The 17,426-nt window shown below is 38.5% G+C and overlaps 1 protein-coding gene across 12 annotated transcripts in view; it reads left to right on the top strand.

The window, feature by feature from the left end:
• Positions 1-17,426, top strand: part of SLC4A7 (solute carrier family 4 member 7) — a 115,196-nt gene that overhangs the window by 73,415 nt on the left and 24,355 nt on the right. For all 12 annotated transcript variants that reach the window (XR_005556756.1, XM_039343735.1, XM_039343731.1 and 9 more), the window contains 6 exons: positions 5,493-5,639; positions 6,431-6,534; positions 7,685-7,859; positions 10,725-10,858; positions 14,595-14,840; positions 15,330-15,435. Coding sequence is in view for 11 of the 12 variants with exons in the window: in XM_039343735.1 (XP_039199669.1) it covers positions 5,493-5,639; positions 6,431-6,534; positions 7,685-7,859; positions 10,725-10,858; positions 14,595-14,840; positions 15,330-15,435 (912 nt within the window). In the remaining variant the exon portion in view is untranslated. The remainder of the gene's footprint in view (positions 1-5,492; positions 5,640-6,430; positions 6,535-7,684; positions 7,860-10,724; positions 10,859-14,594; positions 14,841-15,329; positions 15,436-17,426) is intronic.

Here is a 17,426-nt window from a genome sequence, read left to right as displayed (position 1 = left end):
TCGTCCCTTGATCATTCCACAGCCCGCTTAGGGGTAGGCTGATCCTCCGTGGCCCTCCAGAATTCCTCCAACCCAGCATCTTACTCGGTTACCACCCAAAACCAGTCTTGGAGTTGGTTTGTTTAATAATTTTTTATTTTTCCAAACTCTCCCCCATACATATACTGTAATACTTATCAGATATTAACATACATTCCCTCCACACTCACATACAGATACTTTTAACAAAATGAAATAAATACATACACATAACTTTGGTGTTGCTCGCCCATTTCCCCTTTCACCGTATCCACACTCCTTCTTTACCTTCTTTCTCCTTTTCTTCTCTTCCCTACTTCCCTCTTCTTCCTCTAGTCTTGGAGTTGGTTTGATAAAGACCTATGGCATGCCTGCCATAGGTCTTTATCTAGGCCAGCACTGAAGTGGTGGACCAATAGGCATTCTGGCCAGGAAAGCAAACGGCCTGCTGCTTGCTGAAACTCCCGCACATATTCCTGTACAGGCTGACTCCTTTGTTTCAGGCCCATGACCTCCACCCACTGGACCCAGGAGGGGTCTTCAATTCTGTCCCATAAGAAAGAGTCCGGCATCGGCCAATTCCCAGGTGTGGTCACTATACAAGTCCGCTGCCCAAGCTGCGGCCTCGCCCTGCAGGCTCACTGTCACGGCCACCACCATTACCCAATTAGACGGGTAGAGAGCAGCAAACCTGCCCAGGTAGCTGATCACCTGGCTCAGAAACATGGCTAAACAGTCTAGGTTGCTGTCAAAAGGAACCGCAATAGGCAGTGAACCCACATGAACCCTGGGCCTCATGGCCCTGTTGCTTGCGCCCCGGGTTGACTATCGACCGTTGGAACAGATCGACCACTACCCGGAGCCAAGCCATACTGCCTGGTGGTCGCTGCCCCTACGGCGGCATCCACCCAGTCCTGCCATTGAACCCAGGACTGTGCAGTTGAAATGCCTACCTCAGGGGCCCCTGTTTGGAGAGAGCCACTGAGAGGAGGTATGCAGAGTTTTGGGCTGGCCAGCTGGAACCTTGACGAGTCAGCTGGACCCCCAGAGGCAGGAGTGCCCCTGGGCTGGGGTGATGGGTCTGAATAGCCCACCTCTCCAAACTGGTCCCGAAGGATGTCCATAGTGTATTGGCCTGGTGCTGTAGAGTACTCCACTCTTCCTCATCTCCAGTCACCCGTCTCTCCCTCCAGCCGGGTAGGGCCTCCCCAAGTCCTGACCTACCCAGCTGGCCGGCCTCTGGGTGCTGCAGGGCAGGGCTTAACCACCATTTCCCTAAGGACACCATAGAGCTTGTCTGCTGAGGCTCACCCACAAGCTCCACAGGATGCTGGGCCTTTTCCTTGTGCTGTACTTCTGGCTACTCCTCCCCTGCCTCTGCTGCGGTTTGCTGTGGTTGAATGACCGGCTCAGTAGCCTCCGGTTCCACCACGATCCCTTGGGTTCCCTCTGCTGTTTCCTGCACTCACAGGGAACCAGGTGATCAAAAGAAGGTAAGGGGTGCTGTCTTACTGTCAATGCGTCCTTTTTTAGTGCTCTAGAGAACAAGCCGGCAAGTAGAAATGAAAGACTGACGGTAGTTTTTAATTTACTCCGTACAAAACAAAGACAGCACTGGGAGTGGATTGCTCCCAGTGCCTTACATATGTTACACATACAAACCCCACCCTCAAGAAACCAGCCCCACCCTCGTTAACTACCCCACCCCTGAGACCACCATCTGGTGCATCAAATGCTATACAGGAGTCAGCTGGGGCTTCAGTGTTCTTTCGTCCTGTCCAGCTGCACTCTATTGTCTTGCAGGGTTGCTTCGTTCTGCTCACGAAGCAGCTGGGCCTAGAGTGTCCTTCTAGGCACGGCACTCGTTGGCCGTGCGGCCTTGAAGGGTTGCTTCATTTTGCTCACGAAGCAGCTGAGCCTAGAGCGTCCTTCTAGGCATCGCACTCGTTGGTCGTGCAGCCCCACAGTCAACTTCCGGCAATGAAAGACACCAGCTGACGGCCTCCTCTCCAGTGAGTGTCGGCCCTGCGACGCAAGCGTCCCAGCAGTGACGACGGACCAGGAGGCAGGGCAAAACAAAAGAAAGGTGTATGAGTGACAATGGGACAACACGCCAAGGGCTCACAGCCCGCCACTCGTTGGCGCGGACGGGTCAGCCTCGCAGGGCTTGACAAGCTGGTTCAAAATGTGGCAGTCTGGATAGTCAATGGTGCCAATTATTTAGCATATGTAACACTACTGTTGTATTGGCTTCCAGTTTGTTTCTTTTGTAATTCAAGTGCTAGTAGTTTTATGTTCTTGGGTTGGGGCCAGTTTACCTATGGGACCATCTCTTTCCAGTTGTTTCTGTCTTTTTTAACCAATCCAGAAAAAGGGTCCATTGTCCCTCCCTCATTTCCTTGTTCACCCTTCCCAACCTTTGCCACAGTTCTCAGTACTCTCCTTGAGCTCACCCCCCCAAGCCTTGCTACACCTACCTCACAAACCTCTTTCATCTTCTCCCACTCGGCAGCATCCACTTACCTGCTTGCCAGCCTGCTTACAAGCTTCTGGGACTTGCAACTTCATGCTGGCTTCCTCACTTAATTGATTATGAGAAGTCAGAAGGAAGTTGTCTCACCAAAGACTGTAGGATTTTGTTAACAAAGGTGATTAGGACTGCTGAGATTGCTGTCACTAAGTGATTGGTTGTGCTTTATGACCATATCATCCAGCAAAGGAAATTCTGATCTCAATTGTTATGCATCTTTAGGGCTGGTATGTAATGAAACCTGTGAAGATTTGATTGCAAAAATAACTATTTTAATTCAAAATAGCACAAGCAATTTACCAGAGGAATAGAATAGAATAGAATAGAATAGAATAGAATAGAATAGAATAGAATAGAATAGAATAGTTGGAAGGGACTCTGGAGGTCATCTAGTCCAACCCCTTGCTCAGGCAGGAAACCCTATACCATTTCAGACAAATGATTGTCCAATCTCTTCTTTAAAACTTCCATTGTTGTAACATTCACATTCAATTTCTGGAGGCAAATTGTTCCACTGATTAATTGTTCTAACTGCAAGGAAATTTTTTCTTAGTTCTAGGTTGCTTTTCATCTTGATTAGTTTCCATCCATTGCTTCTTGTCCCTCAGGTGCTTTGGAGAATAGCTTGATACCCTCTTCTTTGTGGCAACACCTGAGGTATTGGAACACTGCTATCATGTCACCCGTAATCCTTCTTTTCATTAAACTAGATATACCCAATTTCAGCAACCATTTTTTATATGCCTTAGCCTCCGATCTCCTGATCATCTTTGTTGGTCTTTTCTGCATTCTTTTTAGAGTCTCAACATCCAAAACTGGATGCAGTATTCCAAGTGTGGCCATACCAAGGCGTTATAAAGTGGTATTAATACTTCACGTGATCTTGATTCTATCCCTCTGTTAATGCAGCCTAGCACTGTGTTGGCTTTTTTGGCAGCTGCAGCACACTGCTGGCTCATATTTAAATGATTGTCTACTATGACTCCAAGATCCCTCTCACAGTAACTACTATTGAGCAAGGTACCACCTATACTATACCTGTGCATTTAGTTTTTCTTGCCTAAATGTAGAACCTTACTTTTTTCACGACTGAATTTCATTTTGTTAGATGGTGCCCAATATTCAAATCTGTCAAGATCTTTCTATATCTTAAGCCTATCTTTTGGAGTGTTGGCTATTCGTGTCAGCTTGGTATCGTCTGCAAATTTGATAAGTTCTCCATCTATCCCCTCATCCAAATCATTGATGAAGATGTTGAAGAGTATTGGGCCTAAAACAGAGGCTTGGGTACCCCACTGCCTATGTCCCTCCATGTAGGTGCAGTTCCATTAAGGACTACACATTGAGTGTAGTTGGTTACTCAGTTACGAACCGATCTGGTGGTGATGCTGTCTAACCCACATTTTTCTATCTTATCAATTAGTAGGTTGTGGTCTACTTTATCAAATGCCTTACTGAAATCCAAGTAAATTAAATCCACAGCATTCCTCTGGTCCACTAATTTTGCCACTTTGTCAAAGAATACAATAAGATTTGTCTGACATGATCTGTTTTTGATAAACCCATGTTGGTTTTTAGTTATCACTTTGTTTGCCTCTAAATATTCAATGATTCGTTGCTTAATTACCTTTTCCAGAATCTTTCCAGGTATTGAGGTCAGGCTGATAGGTCTGTAGTTTCCTGGATCCAATTTTTTCCTTTTTTGAAGATGGGAACTATATCAGCCCTTTTCCAGTCTTCTGATACTTCCCTGGTGCTCCAGGATCTTTGAAAGATATAGTTCAGTGGATCTGAGATCACATTTGCCAGTTCCTTCAGAACCTTGGGGTGTAATCTATGTGGTCTATCTATGTTTGTACGCACGTTGTCAACATTTACCCAAGCAGCTATTCACAAATAAAATTAATTTAAATAATTGTTCAGAAAGGATATTCAAATTTTGCCTTCAACTTTATAGTAAGGCAGATTTTGGAAATAGGATAACAGCAAGTAGTAAGTAGTAAGTTGAAATTTTAGCTCTTGTAGTCATGTGAGTACAAACAATACTAATAAAAGTAATACTACATGTATAGAATTTGCCCATTTTCTTATAACTTGTACTTTTGTCTGTTCAGCCATCTTATTCAAGATGATTAAAGCTTCTAAATATCAAATTACTATATTGTTTTAATAATAATGCCCAGCAAAGTCCATTCTTTTTTTTAAAAAAATGATTCTTCATCAATGATAACTCCACCTTTACAGTGCTATAACAAACTGTTCATGGAGTTTACACCATTACTGCCGATTATAAGAAATTATTATTGTTCAGAATATGTGGAATATGCCAGATAAGTTGTCACAGTATTGTTAGATTATTTATTGTCTGTACATTTCATATTATTTGCAAGTAAGCAGTACCTGCAACTGTGTTTTAGAAAGAATATTAACAAAATTTGGTTTTAGAAATTAGTTGCAGAATGCTTTCTCCTTGAGATCTGCATAGATTATACAGTAGATTCTTCCTTTAGGCTTTTAAATGTATAGCAGTTGAACAATTATTGAAGACAATATGAATCATCTTTCATATAATGCGGCTTCTTGTCTTGAGGACCAAAACACCCAGGACAAAGATTGCTTGGGTGAATGGGCCAGGCCGAAGAGTGAGGGGCGGAGGACTAGGAGCCCATTGGCTAGGGAAAATGGCCAGGGGAGGGTCAGTGGAGGAGGAAAGCTGGCTGTAAATAGGCTGAGGCGGATGGCCAGAGGCAAAATGCGTCCAGCCAATAGTGGGAGCCTCATTCAGAAAACCCAATGTGTTTATAAGTTAATATTTTAATGGAGGTTTATTAAACTAATTCTTCATTTTGGTCTTTGAGCTATATTAGTCATGTTTTGTACTTCTTAGTAAAGAGTTCTGCGATGTCAAAAAATCAAATACATATTTATATACCTTTTTTAAAAGGTTTTCCATGATGTTGCTTATAAAGCCAAAGACAGAAATGATCTTCTATCTGGAATTGATGAATTTTTAGATCAAGTGACTGTTCTTCCTCCAGGCGAGTGGGATCCTTCAATAAGAATTGAACCACCGAAGAGCGTTCCTTCTCAGGTAAGTTTCTCTTCAAATGAAGAGTCCTTTAAAAATGCATAATGATGTGGTAAATTTGAGTAAGATTGTATCACAAACCTGAAAAATAAAGTAGTAACAAAGTGATGAAATGGTGAGATCAAATTCATAGTATTGTTTTTGTCCTATAGAAAGATTCAAAAGCAAAAAGAAAGGAAGACATTATTTTATAGCTTTTAGACAATTTAGTGAATAGGAGTGGCTATCACATATAATTTATGACACATCCACAGTTTGATATATTCACTATACCTAACTTAGACAATCTAGTTACGATTGATTTAAACAAGCTATTATTAATACAGTATTGTGTTAATTATTGGAAATTATTTCTGAGTAAAGAGTTAATATTAGATTAGCATTTTAAAAATACAACTCCGGTTTGGAAGAACACTGTATTATATAGTTAGCCTGGAAGACTAATATAAATGTGAAGAAGATGGCTTGAAATTATGCTTGTACTGCAGTATGACTTTGAGAGTGAGCATAGTGTAGTAGCTAAAATGCTGGACTAGTAATGGGAGACCCAACTTCTAGTTTTCCTTGGATCATTGACTGAGGGCTAGTTATTTCTTCTGATTTCTAATTATTGTTATTTGCTGATTGAAAAACAAAACCCTTCCTCCGATCGTTCATTGATAGCTTTGCTATATTAACTAGATAAACATAATTTAAAACAAGCAGACCCTTCTACCAAGGAACAAATACTAAGAATAATAACTTTATCATGATTTAAAGGCAAAAATCATTTGACAGATTAATGTTAAATATAGGAGAAGAGGAAGATTCCTAAATTTCCAAATGGAGCTGCTTCTCCTGGAGAACCCCTTAACGAAGAAGGTCATCATGCTGGACCTGAACTACAGAGAACTGGAAGGTGTGTAGAATTTACTTCAGTTGTAACAATATAAGTGTAAAATCTAAATTGTTATTGCTTTAAAAATTTATAAAATGCCATGGATTAAAATTTCTACATAAAAATGCTTGATTCCTAGCTAATGGTCTATTTTAGTCTCTTAATACAGTAGAAGTATCCTTTAATAGGCTCCAGGGACTATAGTGAAGTTTTAAAACAACGTTTGAAACCAGATTATGAAGATAAAAATAGTTTGAAGTCAAAAATTGCTTGTACGAAGCTAGATATTCAAAATATTGCAGTAAACAGCACTTATAGAGATTTCTCACATGTGAAAATTGTACAGATGTCATGTAAGCTCCCAATCTTTGCAGTTACAACAGAAAAAAGAAAAGGGCTAATATCTTTAGTAAGCTAAATTCTATTGAAATGTCTTCATATGGAAAATCCTTGTGAAGATATGGTTGCCTAAAATTTAAAGATGAGCTAAAATTTAATTGAATACCATTATTAAAGGAGAGGTAACCCTGACAAATGGAAGATTTTAAATTTCAGTTTATCTCAAAAGTTCTTCATCTTCCTCAGGATGAATATCTGTTTTGTTTTGTTTTTCATTCTCAAGTGTAAACATAAAAATAATGGGCATTGTAACTCAGCTTTTTTAAAAATTAAACGTTTTTTTTTCAAAGAATACTTTATAATCACCAAATTAATTTTTTCAATATTTTATAAACAATGAAACAATGCTTACAAATACTTGCAGCTAGCTTCCTATATCTTTAAAAATATAGTTAATATTAGATACCAGGATTGTATGTAAGTCGATTTTAAAATTACTCAAGGCATATATTACTATTCACTGCAACCGGCGTACATACACAAAACCTGATACTGAATACAGAAGTTGATGACCTGAAAATGTTTTCATTTAAGACCCCAGAGACTAACAGTAGATACTTTACCATTAAAATACATAAATCAGAATATCAGTTCACTCAATTGAGAATGTATAGCTGAAATTGGAATGTTTGCATCTGTATTGTCAATAGGTTTGGAATATAAGGCTAATTTATGCTAAAAAATCTGCACTATCAGTCTTGTGTGTCCCATAGTTTTAAAATTCTGGAGTCCTATAGAGTACAGTTTGATGAGTTTCATCTCACCTATTTAGGCTTTTTGGTGGTTTGATACTTGACATCAAAAGGAAAACATCTTTTTTCTTGAGTGACTTCAAGGATGCATTAAGTCTGCAGTGTCTGGCCTCGATTCTTTTCCTATACTGTGCCTGTATGTCTCCTGTAATCACTTTTGGAGGGCTCCTTGGAGAAGCTACAGAAGGCAGAATAGTGAGTACAAAGAATGGTAGTAGCCAGGATTTTAGCTTTTCAGAGGCAAGTGACTGTGTTCATTTGTCTCCTTTATTTCTACTTTTATTTGAAGACCTTTATCAACATCCTTTTGACTAGCCCTGCCCAATAATACATGTTTCTCAAATATGTGGAAAAAATGGAGAACAGGAGGAGATGCACAGTTAAGGTAAAAATTATCCTGCCTTGATGAATCTGTTTCTTGGTCTGAGAAACAACTTTCATTTGTATGTTTTTAAAAGGCCTTAACCTAATGGGAAAAAAATGTTTGTTACATCTTCATAATATATTCAAGAATGCTAAGTCAGAGATCTTGTTTCTTTTGTGAAATAATAAAATAAAAATATGATTTTAAAATGTTTTGTAAATAAAAATTCAGCATTCTGAGCTAAACTGTGTCATGCACACATGCATGTAACAAAATTCAAATTATTCTTTTTGTTAGAAAAAAAACTTTCAAAAAGAGATATGAGAATTATTTATCCTTTCTCTATCATGAATTTCCCTATCCTATTTCATTTGGTGTGAAAACCATTTACCACTATCTTTCCTTCCCCACCTACCCAAGTCCAGGCTTAAATGTTTCTGGGGATATAGCAGTAGAGAAAAGATGGCAGAAAAATGATAAAACATCCTTTCCTACTGGTTCTCCACACAGAATAATTCTCTTAAATCTGATTTACTCTAAAGAAATAATTGGATTTGAATGCATGTATGTAACATCTAGTTTAGTTTTAAAATATTTGTTTTCTATTTCCAGAGGAAAAATATATTTCTAAGGAAAATTTGAATGTGAACTCTAACAAGTTTGGTCAACTATTACATTTTCATGATAATTTCAAGTGTATCAGCCATAATAACAGTTGGTTTATCCTAGCTTTCAAATTAATGAATTAACTAAATATATACATTAATGGAATAACTGAATATAAGTTACTTGTGCTCAGCATTTAAGTTTGTAACTGGCACTTGTGAAACTACTTTTGGAAGATGTTATGGCATATAATATGCCAGTATAAATGTATTTTTCTATGCACAGGGTGGAAAAATCTATGGCTTTTGAGTCATATGTTGTCCTGAATTACATGTTTATCATCTCTAGAACATTCTCAGTTTGCTTTGATAAAATTTGGCAGCCATATAGCAGAACTTTGGCTATAGGACTTTTGACATTTGGGAGAAAATAGAGGACCACTTAGTTATATCAACTTCCATACAGCTTGATTAACACATTTGCTTAATGGATACATTTCAAATTTGCAAAGAGGGTATAAAATTTGGCTCTGCTCATTACATTATTGTTATGCCCCCCCCCTGCAGTTTTTGGAATGGATAGCTTTTATAACTAAAAGAGCATACCCCCCTTCTACAAAATGGATACCTATCCCATTGTGGAATTTAAAGTATACGACCTTGTAGTCCTTAAACTTACTTTCGTATATATTGAAAAGTTAACTTTGCTGTCTAGGACAATATCAGTACTTTGAATTTTACTAAATTTGTTATATACCTGGACACCTTTAGATGTATATGTTATATTATCCTGGTTTCAAAAACTCATAAAAAGTCTGCCTTCTACTTCCTTATAAAGAGCTAGTTTTCTATACTATAATATGGTCTGGTTAATATGATGTCCAATGTCTGTGACTATCATACATAGCTTACTATCCATAGCTAAAATGATGATATTTAGCATAATTTGTTGCTAAATAGTAGTTTAACTGTATGTCATAAAGCTACTGACTTTTAAAATGTTCTTTCTTAATGTACATTTAAAAAACTTTATACTGTATTTTCTAGCTGTCTGAGTTGTTTGCTCCCTTCAGTGGCTTGATGTGCATGAGTACATTAGTTCTTGCACTTTTGTTTTTAAACATAATAACCTAAGAAACATGCCTTGAGTACATGTGATTTTCTTGTATCTCCAAAGCTGTCATTTCTGCAATATATTTGATCTGAATATCTAAGGTTAATTCACTGATAAGCCCAGACTAAATTGTGTGTACCTTTGAAGTATGATTGTAAATGTTAAGGGCTGCTTGTGCCCAACCCTAATCTAACCCCACTGACCTTTACATATCTGTGATTATTGATTATTTTAGTGTACACAGTAGCAACTTGTATTATATTTGCCCAGAAAATGTTTTTGTTGTGTTAATACTATGAAGTATATCAAAGTAATTAAATGGGAGGTTATTTGAATATTTTAAATTACTTTTGGTATTTTAAAATACATAAAAATATAATTTTAAGTCCTCCCATTCCCTGCCTTATATAGAAAATAAAAGGGGAGATAGTTGCTGGGCATCTATGGAACACTGTAATTGAGAAAATGCATTACTGGATAGTATAATAACTACAGTATTTGATCTGTTTATTATTTCTACTGTCAATTTATTTCTTTTAAATATTGAATCATCATTGTTCTGTTGTATTCAGTCAGTTTTTCAGTTCTATGATTTGCATGTTTTAATACAAGCCTCATGCTCAGCTTGGTTAAAGGTTTGTTACAAACATGCTTTCTTTATATAGTAAAACTTATCCTTGTTTTCTTACTTTAATTAGATTTGGTATGTTACATGTATTATAACATTCTTTTTTGTCATTTAATGTGCCAAAATGAATAATCTTTCCTTAGGTTTTTGTATAAATGTACACCTTAGTTGGACTATTTCATATTGAACACTTTATTACTAATCCACAATGTAAAATAAAATGTATTTAGCTAATAATATTTGTAATATTCTAATTGTTGATGCTGTTAACTAATGTATGAAAATACACATTATTAAAGGTTTGAGTTTATCTTCAGTGAATCACATGATTCTTTTTCCCTCTCTCCAGAGTGCAATAGAATCTTTATTTGGAGCATCATTAACTGGAGTTGCCTATTCACTTTTTTCTGGGCAACCTTTGACAATATTGGGCAGCACTGGACCAGTACTAGTATTTGAAAAGATATTGTTTAAATTTTGCAAGTAAGTACATTTTTCATTCTCAAAAATTTAACATTCCATTAGCTTCAGTTTCTCTAAGGCACACTTAAGTATAGTGTGTGAAATCTGTTTGAAATCTGTTTCAAACAGATTAAATATTTGCATGACTTAATTTAGCAAGAAATCAAAATTTTGTCCTTAGGGTTCCATTATTAAACACTTTTAGAGTGGTCACTATGGGCAAATAAGGCAAGCATTCTAGAACAAAACTAGTTCATCATTTCAAATATTAATTTTTGATTCACTAGGAGTGAATTTACAAATTGCCTTCTTGATTTCATCATTAGCAAATCTTCAAGGTACTTATCCCGATACAATATTTTTTAAAAAATAAATATGAAAAACAAATTAAACAAACGATAAATACTAAAAACCAAAGTGCATCAAATTGCAGATGAAATTACATTTGTTTTAAGACCAAGGGCCTACAGTGAGGAAAAAATTATTTGATCTCCTGCTGATTTTGTATGTTTCCCCACTGACAAAAAATGATCAGTCTATACTTTTAATGGTAGGTTTATTTTAACAGTGAGAGACAGAATGACAACAACAAAAAAAATACAGAAAACGCATTTCAAAAAAGTTATAAATTGATTTGCATTTTAATGAGTGAAATAAGTATTTGATCCCCTATCAATCAGCAAGATTTCTGGCTCCCAGGTGTCCTTACAAGTAACGAGCTGAGATTAGAAGCACTCTCTTAAAGGGAGTGCTCCTAATCTCAGCTCATTACCTGTATAAAAACATCTGTCCACAGAAGCAATCAATCAGATTCCAAACTCTCCACCATGGCCAAGACCAAAGACCTGTCCAAGGATGTCAGGGACAAGATTGTAGACCTACACAAGGCTAGAATGGGCTATGAGACTATCGCCAAGCAGCTTGGTGAGAAGATGACAACAGTTGGTGCGATAATTCACAGATGGGAGAAACACAAAATAACTGTCAATCTCCCTCAGTCTGGGGCTCCATGCAAGATCTCGTGGAGTTTCAATGATCATGAGAACGTGAGGAATCAGCCCAGAACCACACAGGAGGATCTTGTCAATGATCTCAAGACAGCTGGGATCATAGTCACCAAGAAAACAATTGGTAACACACTACGCTGTGAAGGACTGAAATCCTGCAGCGTCCGCAAGGCCCCCCTGCTCAAGAAAGCACATGTACAGGCCCGTCTGAAGTGAATGATTCAGAGTGAAAGTGTTGTAGTCAGATAAGATCAAAATCGAGTTCTTTGGCATCAACTCAATTCGCCATGTTTGGAGGAGAAGGAATGATGCTGCCTACGACTGCAAGAACACTATCCTCACCATCAAACATGGAGGTGGAAACATTATGCTTTGGGGTGCTTTTCTGCTAAAGGGATAGGACAACTTCACTGCATCAAAGGGACGATGGATGGGGCCATGTACAACAAATCTTGGGTGAGAACCTTCTTCCCTCAGCCAGGGCATTGAAAACGAGTTGTGGATGGGTATTGCAGCATGACAATAACCCAACACACACGGCCAAGGCAACAAAGGAGTGGCTAGAAGAAGCACATTAAGGTCCTGGTGTGGTCTAGCCAATCTCCAGACCTTAATCCCATAGAAAATCTTTGGAGGGAATTGAAAGTTCAAACTGCCAAATGTCAGCTTAGAAACTTAATGACTTAGAGAGAATCTGCAAAGAGGAGTGGGACAAAATCCTTCCCGAGATGTGGGAAGACCTGGTGGCCAATTACAAGAAACGTCTGACCTCTGTGACTGCCAACAAGGATTTTGCCACCAAGCACTAAGTCATGTCAAATACTTATTTTGCTCATTAAATTGCAAATCAATTTATAACTTTTTTTGAAATGCATTTTTCTGCATTTTTTTATTATTATTCTGTCTTACTGTTAAAATAAACCTATCATTAAAATTATAGACAGATCATTTCTTTGTCAGTGGGCAAGTGTACAAAATCAGCAAGGGGTCAAATATTTTTCCCCTCACTGTATATCAGTGATAGTGAACTTTTAGAGACCGAGTGCTGAAAAACTGCCCTAGCCATTCCCATTATGCCACCCTGCCCGTGCTCTGCCTTTGCCCATCTGTAGGTCAACTCATTGCTCCTTGGCCCGCCACAGCATATCGCCCAGGCAGCCCTGCAGCACCATAGCAGCCACGCCTTCCGCCTGCACCCCACAGCATCACCTGTATGCGACGGGGCAAAGGGCAGAGTCTTGTCCCTGCTGCCCGGTTGGCATGTCCTTGGCTGTGCTGGTCCGCATCAGCCGCGCCCAGAGGCAACTCTCTGGGGGGGGGGGCTGGTGAGAAGGGGCTGTGGGGGAAGACGGGGCTGGGGCTCTGAGTGCCGCTTTTGGCACGCGTGTTATAGGTTCAGCACCACTGCTTATATGGTGGGAGGAGGTGCATCAGGAAAATTAGCACAGTATCCATGAGTGCCCCAAAAATGCAATTTTTGCATATTATTTGCAATACATGTTAAAAAGGAAAGGATTTTTATCACACCATTGCAGTCAGATTGATTTGTTGTTGGTTTTTTTTGGCTTTTTTTTTCTTTCCCTATGGTTGCACTTAGAATCACAGTACCATAGGGCTGGAAGGAACCTTAGAGATTTTCTAGTCCAGCCCTCTGCTCAAGGCAGGAGACCTTGCTACTGTGTTTTCCCAAAAATAAGATCTATTCTGAAAATAAGCCCTAGCTTGATTTTGGAGGGGTGGGCCTAATTTAAGGCCTACCTCCAAAATAAGCCCTAGTTTGGGGGGCGAGGCACACATCTAAAAAAATCAAGCTGGGATGGGGATGTGGAGCTGCTCTGCATGCCCTGAACCCACTTACCTTGCCGGCCCATTCTTCTGTGCCGTCTTCTGCAGCCAGGTCTGAATTTCTCAGTCACAGGCCTTTCCGGAAGGCCTCTGCAGCCAAGAACTGAGCTATGAATTCAATCCATAGCTCGGTTCTGCAAGAACTCTGCAGCTGAGAACTGAGCTATGGATTGAATTCATAGCTTGGTACTTGGCTGCATAGGCCTTCTGGAAAGGCCTGACTGCAAAATGCAGGCCAGAATGCAGCTGTAGAATGAAGTTGCTCCTTTGGCCCCAGAAGAAGTGGACCTGCTGGGCGGGGCTGTCAGAGCCAGAGTTGAGTGAGACATCCCCCAAAATAAGACCTGGTGGCTTCTTTTCTGGGAAATATCCTTGGCCAGGAAGGAGAGAGGAAAAACATGAAGCTGACTTGTGCCAGACTAACTCTGGACCTAATTTGATACCAAAGAATTAATAAAGAAGCTCTTAAAAAGAGTGCATAAATTAAGGGTGCATAAGCATTAAAAAAGGTCTTATTACCACACATTTTCAGAAGGTAGCAGTAATGCCTGAGACCAGCTTCTGCAACAGATCTGCTATTCCTGATTTTAAAGCTTTACAATTTAAAATTTCCAATTATTTTATTTCAGTTGTTGAAATGTCATTAAAAATTCAAAGATTTAAAAAAAACTAGTGGAGTTTACTCTATTGAAATAGAATAAAAATCTGTATTTTGAAGTTTGTTACTGATCCATAGATAGGTTTATTTGCTTGGGAGGATTCAGTCCTCCTCAAATTGTACTACATAGTAGAGTGTGTGTATATCTATATCAACATTAGTGTGTAATAGAATGCATTACAATAGTGAAAATTATTTTTATAAATCATTTTACTAATATATGATTCTATGTTGCCTTTTTCAACAGGGATTATGAACTTTCTTATCTTTCTTTACGAACCAGTATTGGTCTGTGGACATCATTTTTATGCATCTTGTTAGTAGCAACTGATGCAAGCAGCCTTGTGTGTTACATTACTCGATTTACTGAAGAGGCTTTTGCTGCTCTGATTTGCATAATATTTATATACGAAGCACTGGAAAAACTTTTTCACTTGGGAGAAGTATATCCTTTCAATATGCACAATGACCTTGATAAGCTGACATTGTATTCGTACGTATGATTTTTAAATAAAATATGTTCTTTTACTGTTTTCTTTGAACTTTCCTAGAAATTTTGAGAACCAGATTAAGCTGATAGTTCATCAAAAAAAGTAATACAATAGTTTAGATGCAGCACAATTATTCTCTTGTTCTATTTGTTTCTTTGATTATTATTCTTAATGCATATTCTAAATTATTTGTTTGGATATTCCTCATTCCATTCCTTTTCTTCATTTTTTTGCCTTTATTTCTAATATTGAAAAGGATCACGAGTGTTTATTTTTAGAGTGAATCATCAACTCTTTATTATCATTAGCTCTTTATTAAAACAATTCATTTTGAAATTGTACTGCATTTCCTGTTTTAGGTCATTTAGGTCATTTCATTATTTCATAGCAAATTTTCTTAGTTTCCATTATTCTGTTTTCAAAATAATGATAAATGTTAAAATATATAAATATGAGACACTGATTCAAATGCTTAATTTTAAATTTGCTAGATGTGTATGTGCTGAGCCTCCAAATCCCAGTAATGAAACTTTAGAGCTGTGGAGGAAAAACTATACTTCTCTGGATAACATACCATGGACCAACTTTACAGTTAAGGTGAATGTCTTGAAAGGTGATGTAAAATTTCATATTGCAGAGCTGATAAAAAAGAAATAATAAATTGCATTTGACATATGGCTTGGGGAAGGTATGAGACATTCAGCCTGTCCCAAGGCCTTCCCCATCCACCATCAGCACTTATCTGAGACTCCCTCTGCTAATCCATGATCATCAATGAATGGTAATTGGAAATGCTGGGACTGCAGTCATAAAGTGATGAAGCTACATGCAATCTTATTTGATGATTGCATCATGTAACAACCGAAATTGCAGTTCTAATTTGTGATGCTAAGGTGAGGACCTTCTGTATCAGCTATCAAGTCAATGTCCACTGTTAACAATCACAAAGTTTTTCCCCAAGATGATCTGTCTCTAACTTGATCTTTAGGTCTTCCAATAATGCAATCATTGCTCCTGCAAACGAATCCATGTACCTTGCTGTTGGTTGCCCTCTTATTCTCTTTCTTTCTATCTTTTCCAGTTTTACAGGTTTTTCTGCAGAACCAGAACTTGTATAATATGAAATAGGATAAGCTGAACTTCATTATTTGTTCCTTGAGTGAAAATTCTGGATTGATTTTATTCAATAGTACAATTGTTTTCTTTGCTTTCACAATATTCCCAAGATCTTTTTTCAACACCAAAGTTCAAAACATAAGTATTCTTTCTGTCCTACTTCATCAAAGCGCAACTTTTGCTTCCACAGAAGCAAAACCATTCTATAGGGAATGCCATTGCTTGGATTGTTTTGATCTTTACAGGTATAGACATGTCTCAGCATTTAGTTATCTTTTCCATGGCCTTCATGGCTATTCTGCCAAGTGCTCATCTGTGATATATTTCTTGTCTGCTTCTTTCCTTATTGTCAATAGTTGATCCTAAAAGACAGAAACTATCTAACTCTTTGATAAATTATCAGTTCTAAAAATTGTTGTTCTACTTGTTGTCATTAATTTAGTTTCTTTTTCATATTTCATTTTAGTTTCATTTTTTTCCAATTTATCTCTTGACTATTATTACTAGAGTTTGCAGATTCTTGCAACTGCCCTGCATGCAAAGGTGGCAGCTTCAGGATGAATTTCCCAAAATCTTTCCTTGCTTTATTTCCTGCCTCCCCCACAAACCTGCACTTTTTCAATAAAGAAAACAGATAAAAAGTTGGGAATATTCTTGATTTTTCTCTTTCTCTTCCCCAAACCTGCATTTCTATCCTTCTCTCTTGATCACCTTTAACTATTTAATTTGTCAAACTAATTACAATATATGCCTCTGGAAAGGAGATGACAACATTTATAAGTTATATAACAGTAGTAGTAGTAGTAGTAGTAGTAATAGTACTAGTAGTAGTAGTAATAATAATGAATCTGAAAAGAAGCATGATGATACCCAGCCCCCAGGCTGTCTGGTTTCAGCAGGCAGCGGGGCACTCTTCTCACAGCACCAAGAGCTGAGCTGGGTGATGTGAAACTGATGAGAAGTGCAATGCTGCCTAGCCCCCAGCCTGCCCAGTTTCAGCAGGCAGCAAGGTACAAAGCTGGCGAGCTTCACACCACCTGGCTCAACCTCTTGGCGCTGTGAGGAGAGTGCCCCGCTGCCTGCTGAAACCAGACAGCCTGGGGGCTGGGTATCATCATGCTTCTTTTCAGATTCATGCCGCCTGGCTCAGCCTCTCAGCACTGTAAGGAGAGTGCCCCGCTGCCTGCCGAAACCAGGCAGGCTGGGGGCTGGGTGGCATTGCGCAGGTAACATTGACTCTCACGCTGCTCATGGCATCCCCTCCCCCAGAGCCCACCAAGCCAGATATGTGAAGTAGGTGAGGGCCATGTGCTGGCCACTTCCAGGCGATGGTGCATTTCTTTATTCCTTACGAAGGGTGATATCTTCCCAGCTGCGTTTCTTGCCTGTTTTTCTCCCTCACTCATCTCAAATATTTTCCCACCACTTTGTACTTAGGAAGGAAGAAAGGAAAGAAGGAGAGGGAGGGTCTG

The sequence above is a fragment of the Crotalus tigris genome, unplaced genomic scaffold (assembly GCF_016545835.1).
Source record: "Crotalus tigris isolate CLP2741 ecotype Arizona unplaced genomic scaffold, ASM1654583v1 scf7180000017871.4482833, whole genome shotgun sequence".
In the NCBI taxonomy this organism is placed as follows: Eukaryota; Metazoa; Chordata; class Lepidosauria; order Squamata; family Viperidae; genus Crotalus; species Crotalus tigris.
This window is presented reverse-complemented; position numbering and strand designations above follow the sequence as displayed.